We start from the raw sequence: 9279 nt of genomic DNA on the forward strand, positions 1-9279 counted from the left end.
TTACATTCTTCGGATGATCATTCTTGATCATTACATTCTTAAGTTACATTCATTCACATTCATTTAGAGGAAGCAAAGGTACTGGAAATACTTTGGGCATCAGTATCAACATTATTGATATTGACATTTTGAGCTGAATTGGAGTCATGATTAAAAAAGAGTAAAGTTTTATTGGAATCTGGAATTTGTTTAAAATCAGGTGCTGAGCTGTCTACATCATTTTCACTTAAATTAATAGGTATGTTGTTCTGTGCCGTTGTCTCATCTTTAAACTCCAAAACCTTAAAGGCACTTTAAACAGTAGGAAAAAATGCTAATGCTCATTACATATAGTACAATGGGGGAAGATAGGACACTTAAGCACACATTGCCAAATATTTCCAAAATCAAAAAAGATGACGGTTTTTGGGTAATACCACGAATTAGTACTATCATTACTTTATTAATTGACAACAATTAAATAAAATATAATAAAACACACCAGCAGTTATTTAGCGATCCGCACAACAGGTAAATTTTTTTAAATTCGAAAACACACAGGATAAAATGGGACACTTTTAAATCATTGTTAATTTTGATTATTAAGTGTATTTATAAATAGGAACAAACGTAAATAACACGAAATATTACTGTACGCTTTGAAAATTATGTCTAAACATTCTTTTTCTTGCCCTACTGCTATAGTTTTTACATGTTACGTATTTATTATGTTATTGAATGAATGAATGAATGAATGAATGAATGAATGAATGAATGAATGAATGAATGAATGAATGAATGAATGAATGAATGAAACTTACTTTATCCTCGCGTGGCCGGAAAACGACAATCGTTATCACACGGGTTTAACACCTCGTGCCAGCTTACGAGTTACCATGTATGTTACTTTGTGGGTGATTATTGAACACGTTAGTGGTCATATAGATCCTTTTTCGTCGCACAGTTGTTCTTGGCTTTGTTGTTGTTGTTGTTGTTGCTGATAGGGCGATTATTTTCCGCACTTAGCCTAATTTTTAATTCTAGCTTTTTTCTTTAATCTCTTGATTGAAATCAAATCGTAATATATATTTATAATTTTTAGACTAAATTTTCAGATTTAAAACCGCACGATGAACGATTAATTAACGATTACTTTCCTCATGCACTTTACATAGCGGAAACACTGTCTGGAGTTTGGCGGGGAACGACGTGTTATATAAGATATAAGAAATCCACACAACGATTCACGACTGAATCAAACTATTAGCATTTAAGTGGGGACGCATTAAATGCACTACTCTTATACCGTATTATCATTAATCGTAATTGAAACATTATTTTTAATTCAACATCATATGATTAATATTATCTGCCTACTGCTGCCTACTGCTCCACAGTCACTAATGGCGACTAAAACCCGTTTTGTTGGTTACTTCAGATTTGTTTTTGATCGAGCCCAGTCGACCGTTGTAGTAAAAGGGTTAATTAATATAGCAGGGTGGGGTAGATGGGGTACCTTTTCATTTTGTTTTCTCTTTTCCTTTTGGTAGTAAACAAAGAACATTTAATGAATTATAAAACCGTATCTTCACGACTTCCACAGACCGTTGTTAATTGTTTAAAACACGATCAGGCTATTTGGATATTATGTGTTAAAGGTGTCCCATCTTCCCCGACTCTACTATCTTATGCTAATTAGTTTAAAACGTGCTCATTCATTAGATCTGTGATCTCTTGTTCAACAAGTTCTTGAAACTCGGATTCTTTATTTTCTGATGATAAACTTTTTCAATCAACATTTTTGCGCCCCGCTGTAGGCTGTTTGTTTGAGCCACAATGTCTAGAAAGAGTTAGCAGCGAAAAGTCAGCTGTGGATTAATGGCTACAGAGAGGGAACACATGTTGTAAAGAGATATTGCAGTTTTTCCAAATAAACCAGAAACAGAGTACAAAATGCATTACTGAACATTCTTCATTTGTTTCGGCATCGGGTGCAACTCGAGTTCCTAAATTGTAAATATGTTACGGTTTCTATACCACCAAAATAAAACTAAATTTTTAATTACCTTTCGTTCGTGACACACATGCACGTGTTTGGCATGCACAACCTTTATTGGTGAAACTTGTGTACATGCCTCAATATACATGGGGGCCTCACTCTCTATACTTGGAGATGGGTTATCAACCGTATAAGGTATAGGCAGAGGAAATTTTACAAAGTTTCTTAAGCACTACAAACATAATGATATATTAATCACACAACAAATAATAAATAGAGAGTTTTGAAACTTGAAATGTGCACTGCATACTACACTACTTTCTGTTGGTCCAGCCAAAAACTTATGTATTGCAGTTGCAGTCTTATCAGTGATCACAACTAATTAAAAAGAAATATTCATAATCATGACTTACCTGATTTTGCATTTCCACATCCAAGAACAGAGCCAATATCCAGCATTTCAACAGTTAAAAGTATAAACCCTTTAAGGGCATTTGTCTGGCGTATCACATGGTAAAATTTCGAATGGTTATTACTGCTATACACTGTATTTAGCATATTTTAAAATACATCGACTATATAGGCTCGCTTAAGTTACTGAATTCAATTATCGCACTGGACCGATTCAAAATCAATAGTGCATACACATTAACAACCATTTATATCTTTATGCAGCCTAAATACTTCTTCAGTAGCCAATATACTTTACCAGAAAGAATACCAAGGCTAATCTGGCCTAAACAAAGAGGTAACTTCGATGGTCGGTAAGATCTTTTAGTTGTTGAACTCGATTTGCCACGTCCTGTATACATTGTAGACTATGTCGCCACTTCTCCCATCGCGACTTTACTTCCTCGGGCACAGCATCGTCCCCATCGGCCTTGTCTCGGCACAGCTGCTGTAATAGCCTTTTTGCTTTGAGCGTCACCGGCGCCGCAAAACCCAACGGATCATAAATCGAGTTCACCGCTGCAAGAATTCCTCTACGTGTCAGAGGAGTGTCTTTAAAATCAATTCGAAATGAAAATGACTCGTTTTCTAAGCACCATACGACTCCCAGTACTTTTTGGCAAGCGTTCCGTGCTCTGCAACTTAATACCCTGCAGGCATTTCGCTCTGTTTTGTTCGTCTATTTCCATTAGAACTTGGCGGACATTCGAAGAATTGGTGCAGTCTTAAACCCGCTCGTGCGCACAAGCGCGTGCCTTTGTCGACCAAATCCATTGCCAAATCAGTATTTGGTACGGAAGTGACACCATCATTTACGTAAAAATCGTTACGTATAAAATTGACCGCTGCTTTTCCGAATTCTAGTTTACCATCGTCGGCCGCCTTTCTCAATCTAAAATTAGCACAGCCTGGAGAACTTACAGCTCCGAAGATATGAACTTTCATACGATATTCCACTATCGGCTTGTCCGTATCGTTGTCTTGCCACCACAAGAAAGAAGTAGGTCTCTATTCGGTCCCGCGACTCTGAATTGGTGAAACATTCCTTCGATGTCGGTTGTGATCGCTACGTCATGTTTACTAAATCTACACATATTGCCTATCAGTCCGTTGAGTAAGTCGGGACCTTGTAACAAGTGGTTGTTCAAGCATGTGCCTGCGTACTCAGCCGAACAGTCGAATACTACTCTGATCTTTCCGGGTTTGTGTGGGTTATAGATCCCCGTATGAGGTATATAATTGACCATACGTTGCTTTCCTGTGGTTGGAGCTGGCTCAGCGAAATGGGTAATGACGTTGTTCATAAATTGGTTGTAGTCCTTCTTATATTGGCAACTCCGTTGCGAGCGTCGTTTCAACTGTAGAAGTCTGTTTTCGGCGAGCCTTCGGTTATTTGGAAGATTCACATAATCCGCTTTGAGAGGGAGTGGCATTTGATAATGGCCGTCTTCAAGCTGCACTGTGTTGTTCTGCAAAATATGGATAAATCTTTTGTCTTGCGCTGAAATAGTAAGTCCATCTTGGCGCTCATGGAAGTCCAATTCCATCCAGTTACGCATGCTTTCCGGGTTTATAATTTCTTTGGACTGTCTTTGTTGAGCAAACGAACAGTTTCGCGATGTTAAGCGCTCGCTGGCGTCACAGCGTTGAGTAAATATTCGAGACGGTTGACGTTTATAGTTAGCACCGACAAGACCAACCATTCCCCAACCCAACACGGACTTCTGGGCGTATGGCTCATCGTCGCTACCTGCGACTGTGTCTCGTGGCCGTATAGCTTTAGGAACATTCGTTCCAAGTAACATACTTATTGGCACGTCGGTTAGGAAAGGGCTAATGTGACTGGCAATTGTTTCAAGGTGTTTCCATCTTAAAGCGTATTCTGGACGAGGAATCTGGTGCTTGCTTGCTGAAATCTCAGATCGTGTATATAGGTAGAAGGTAAATCCACAATGGCACTACGGTCAAAACTGAGCACCTCTAGGTGGCGGACCCCTTGACTAGAAGTTAGATGATTTCGGCCAACCATAGTACACAGATTGATTGTAGTGCTCACGCTTTCAATTCCAAGCTGTTTCTTTAACTGATCTGAGATAAAACAATTATTTGATTGAGGGTCTAGAATACATAGTAGCACAAAGCTTCTTGTGATGGATTAAGTTTGCTCCTTACCCACCCCGGCATTATCATCGAATTATCGTTGCATTCAGCAATATTTGGAGCGCCGTTCGTACACTTACAACCAGCGTCTTCCAGTCCGGGAAATGTGTAAACAGGTCATGTACGCCTTTTTACATATCTTGCAGACAGGTCTATACCGGCAGTTTCTTGCAATGTGACTTTGACTTGAGCCACATGAGTAGCATAATTCCTTTATCCTGAGGAAATCTCTTCGTGCCAGACGGGAAATTTTAACAAAACGTTGGCAATCTTGTATGCTGTGTGGTAATCTGCAAAAGAAACAGTACAGTTGCATTGCAGAATCGCGTGCGACAGTGTCCCTTCCATCCCGCTTTGCGGAATGTGTTATAGGCGCTAAACCTTGGCGATGTGCCATTACCGGACCTCCTTTGGCTAATCTTGGACTCGCCAATTTGTTGTAGTTCAGGAATGTTTTCCTTTTCCACTTGCTAATGCACAAATGATGCTAATGCTTCAAATGGCGGGTACATACCATTATTGTTGCGCTTCCAATCCAACACGACATCTTTCCAACGCGATGTAGCAAAAAGATGCAATCGTGAGACAATTTTTGCACTTTCATTAGCAAGGTCTAATATTTAAAGACTGTGTATTTTCTTCTTTGCCACCAGCACCTGATTTAGAAAATCTAAGAATCTGCGCAAACCCAGTGAATCATTCTGTTGAAGCCGGGGCCAAGCATATAATCGATCGGTGAACACCTTACTAATCAGACTGTCGTTGCCAAAACGTTCTTTTAACTTGCGTCTTGCTTCGTAGCAACATTCTTCGGATTGTAAAAGAAACAAAATATCTACCAGTTCTCTCGGCTCTCCCCGCAGATGCTGTTGTAACAAATTTAATCTTTGTGCAACGCACGACGACCTTGATTCCACCAATGCGTCGAAGGCCGTTTCCCACGACGGAAATTTAATCGGTGTTCCATCAAACACGTCCACTTTGATATCTGGCAGTCAATACGTCAGTGACTGAGCGACATACGTCTTTTTCTTCTTCTTGTCCACTCGGGAAGGAATAACATGAGTTATTGGAGACGAACCTGCGGTTTTAGCTTCATCAGCCAGTTTCTCTGGTGCTTTAAGCTGGGGAATCGAGACGCATGGTCTCGTCGATAATAATGGGTTCTCGGAAATCATCTTCGTGTATTCCAAACGGGTTTTCGGTCTTTTCAGCATCTAAACACGATACCGAACGGGCTCTACTTTCTGCGATTTCTTGTTGAATTTTGTTTAGATGTAAACCCTTTTCTAAAGTACATTGTTTCAACTTGAGATCGTACTCTCTTTCTAGGTACGATAGCTTAGCCTTTAAGGCAGCGGCCTCACCATCGTGCTTGTACCGTTCCGTTTTTAAACTTGCGTGTACAGATTCTGGCGCCTTCACTCAGGAGTTTACTTGACCTCGAGCTTGGAGTACATTCCAATTGGCACAGCTGCTGGATGGTTTCCTTTGCACCCTTCTTGGCTTCCATAGTGACGTCTTGGCAGAATCGTATTCTGCTTACGAATCTATCTCGGTCCTCAGCGCTCAAGTTGGACACAATATCGTCAAGCTTTCGCTTTAATGCAAACACTTCGCTGGCCGCTTTTTGAACATCTTCCTTTTTATTTAAGATGACATTACATTCTTGCAAACCCTCTATCTTTGCCTTTAATTGTTCTTCCACTTCTTGAAAATTGCATGTCTCGGGAACTTGGTAAGTTTGGATATTCTTCTTTCTGACGGTCACGTTTGAGTCGTCAAAGTGAAGTTTGGGGATCTCAGGAAATATTTTCTCACTTATACCAGAGGCCATACTATCGGTAACTTTGGAACCAACCTGTTCCATTCCTTGAATCTCTCAGACGTGCAGGCTATCCAAAGGGAATTACCACGCTTCCCTAAGCCGCCCGGAGCAGACGTTCTCCACACTTGCTTCAGCAGACGTTCCCCACGCTTTTTCGGCGGCGTCGCTTGAGAAATTGTCAGTTACTGTTATGGGCAGGTCTTCTGGACTGTCTCTTTTTATTTTTCTCTTCGTTGGTGATATAGCCAATCAGTCAAACGCGCAAATCTTTTAATTGTATTATTTGTGGATTGCGGTAACTAAAAGGAAAAATAACAATAGTAAATAAACACGTAAATATGCGAATAAACAACTTATGCGAAAAGATATATACCTGAAAACTTGTGGCTATAAACTACTTCCGTTCACAACAGAAGTTTAGCACCAACGTCCATTCAAATCACTTAAGTATAAACTAAACTGAAATTGCCACGTAATTAACAAAGAGAATGCAAGAGAAAAAAGGCGATGACGTAACAAAAGAGAGAACCGGAACATAACTTAATTTGATAGACTTTTGGGTAAAATAACTGCACGCAATAACATATACCCTTTTTGCATGGTCACTTTTATGCGCGTAAGTACTCGCATATTTACTCGCAAAAACAAAGTTAACACGCATAACGTCATAAGCGTGTCATCTGCTGTAGAAGGTTGGTTGTTACCACAGAAATAAAAAAGGATAGAAGGCACATCTCCAATGTCGACAAAGGAGAGAGCACGATACACTGTCTCTCTTTCGTGGGTCGTTCCCGTTTACTATTGTAGTCAATGGAGTCGATGACGTTTTGTGTACTTTTTCTTCGTTTTTTGACTTAATTTAAAGTTATTGTGTAAAAAAACTATTTTCTAATATATATATATTTCTAAAAAAACGTTTGTTTGAAATTTTTAATTAATTTTTTTTAAATAATTAAATTTCCTAAACAAGTGGTAAACTGTAAGCGTTAACGTACCAAATAACTAAACTAGCCTAACAAACTTGAATAGTTGGGGTAGTTTTTAAAATAAACAGCTAAAACCTTCCAAAAACATTATGCGCCTATCTTTTACAATGGAGACGAAGGGAAATGGGGACGGAGTTGGCGGTCACGTGAATAGAAAAAAGAATATATCACGGTTTTGGAAAGTTGCGCGTTCTACTCTTTTTTATTTCTGTGGTTGTTACTCGCATTATGCGAGTAAAGAAAAGTATTGGGAAGTACAGTTTCACTTTTAAGAGATTAACCTTTTTCGGGTATTATTTTTTTTAGTTCGTAATAGCACCATAAAGTATCAGAACTTATTTTATGAACTACATTTAACAATATTACGCTAAAATAGGCTAACTCAATGTTGATACGCGCATAAACCAATGACCATGCAAAATAGCGCGGTTAGCGAGTTATCGTTAGTGTATGATGTTCTCAATAGATTCTAATTAAAAGATCCATAAAGAGTTATATCACCCTACTATATATTACTAGTGCATCGGTAGACATATATTAACACATATATTCATTGCTATATTATACGCGCAGTAGTTATTACATTTTTATAATTTATATATCATACCCTGCTGTGGAAGATTCTTGATTATTTGTGTCTTCTTCAAGAAAAGCATTTATGTGCATCGTCTGGTTTACTCCCTGATATGTTTTAAAACTTATTTTGTGTTACAAAACAATACAGAGCATTTGGCACTCCACGCCTACAACCGCACCTCTTTCTTGCATTCTTTCAAATAACTCCAAATGTTTTCCCTGGTAATTCCTTTTTGTTCAACGTACACCTCGAGCGATTTGTTCATCCATATTTCACACAGGTCAAATCGTCGATTCGTGTATGCCGATTTCCCGATTCGAAAGCAATCTTTCGAGTTTAATAACGACGGTGACGTCACATCTTAATTGAATTAAATATTAGTGATCAGTGTGCCATGTGTAGAAAACAATGAATGAATAAATGTAACTGATTTAATCCCATTTTTTGTAATGTGTGGCTAACAATTTAAACTTAGACCAACCTTTGTGGGCCAAAAAGTAAAATCACGGCAATTTACATGCACAACTGCAGCTAGATACACCAGTTTATGGTAATGTTATGCGTTTTTGTTTTTATATTTTAAACATGTTCTTTTATGTTTTTGGTTAGTAAACTTGATATTTTCTGTTTTTTTACTCTTTAATCGATTAAGTGTTCAATAAAAGTTGATTATTTTTGTGAGGTTTATTATTATGATAAGATATAACATTACTAGAAAGCCATTTTTACGCGCAGAAGTGCTTGGTTTTAAAAAAAATCGCAATATTTAAACGAACAAGAGATCACAGATCTAATGAATGAGCACGTTTTAAGCTAATTAGCATAAGATAGTAGAGTCGGGGAAGATGGGACACCTTTAACACATAATATCCAAATAGTCTGATCGTGTTTTAAACAATTAACAACGGTCTGTGGAAGTCGTGAAGATACGGTTTTATAATTCATTAAATGTTCTTTGTTTACTGCCAAATAAAAAAGAGAAAACAAAATGAAAAGGTGTCCCATCTACCCCCACCCTGCTATATTAATTAATCCTTTTACTACAACGGTCGACTAGGCTCGATCAAAAACAAATCTAAAGTAACCAACAAGACGGGTTCTAGTCGCCACTGGTGACTGTGGAGCAGTAGGCAGAATGTATTTATACATGTATTATAAATAATGAAACTTATGACGTATGAGGATTGAGTGATTGGTGAAGAATATGTGTAAATACGTATTGTACAACTCCTGCACCATGTGTTTATTGTAAACTTACACTAGTTAACGTTGTCGTCGCTTAAAAACGTTTGTTTTCATG

At 38.3% G+C, this 9279-nt stretch overlaps 2 protein-coding genes across 5 annotated transcripts; both read right to left on the bottom strand.

The window, feature by feature from the left end:
- Nucleotides 1-761: 761 nt before the first annotated feature.
- LOC149733355 (uncharacterized) lies at nt 762-7989 on the bottom strand. 4 transcript variants are annotated; one of them, XR_016385299.1, is made up of 3 exons: nt 2392-7989; nt 2046-2210; nt 762-1985 (listed from the first exon to the last, which is right to left on the bottom strand). XR_016385299.1 is itself a non-coding variant. In XM_089880981.1 (3 exons), exons 1-3 carry the CDS (start codon nt 2401-2403, stop codon nt 1938-1940), a joined length of 225 nt encoding a protein of 74 aa, XP_089737107.1. In that variant the 5' UTR covers nt 2404-7641; the 3' UTR covers nt 762-1937. The 4 variants fall into 3 exon arrangements, 1 of the variants encoding a protein (XP_089737107.1); XM_089880981.1 differs by having other exon boundaries at nt 2392-7641; XR_016385300.1 differs by lacking the exon at nt 2046-2210.
- LOC149733356 (uncharacterized) lies at nt 2715-3373 on the bottom strand. Its single transcript, XM_089881246.1, has 2 exons — nt 3078-3373; nt 2715-2961 (listed from the first exon to the last, which is right to left on the bottom strand). Exons 1-2 carry the CDS (start codon nt 3371-3373, stop codon nt 2715-2717), a joined length of 543 nt encoding a protein of 180 aa, XP_089737372.1.
- Nucleotides 7990-9279: the final 1290 nt, after the last annotated feature.

Source organism: Ciona robusta, chromosome 7, assembly GCF_009617815.1.
Source record: "Ciona robusta chromosome 7, ASM961781v2".
Classification (NCBI taxonomy): Eukaryota; Metazoa; Chordata; class Ascidiacea; order Phlebobranchia; family Cionidae; genus Ciona; species Ciona robusta.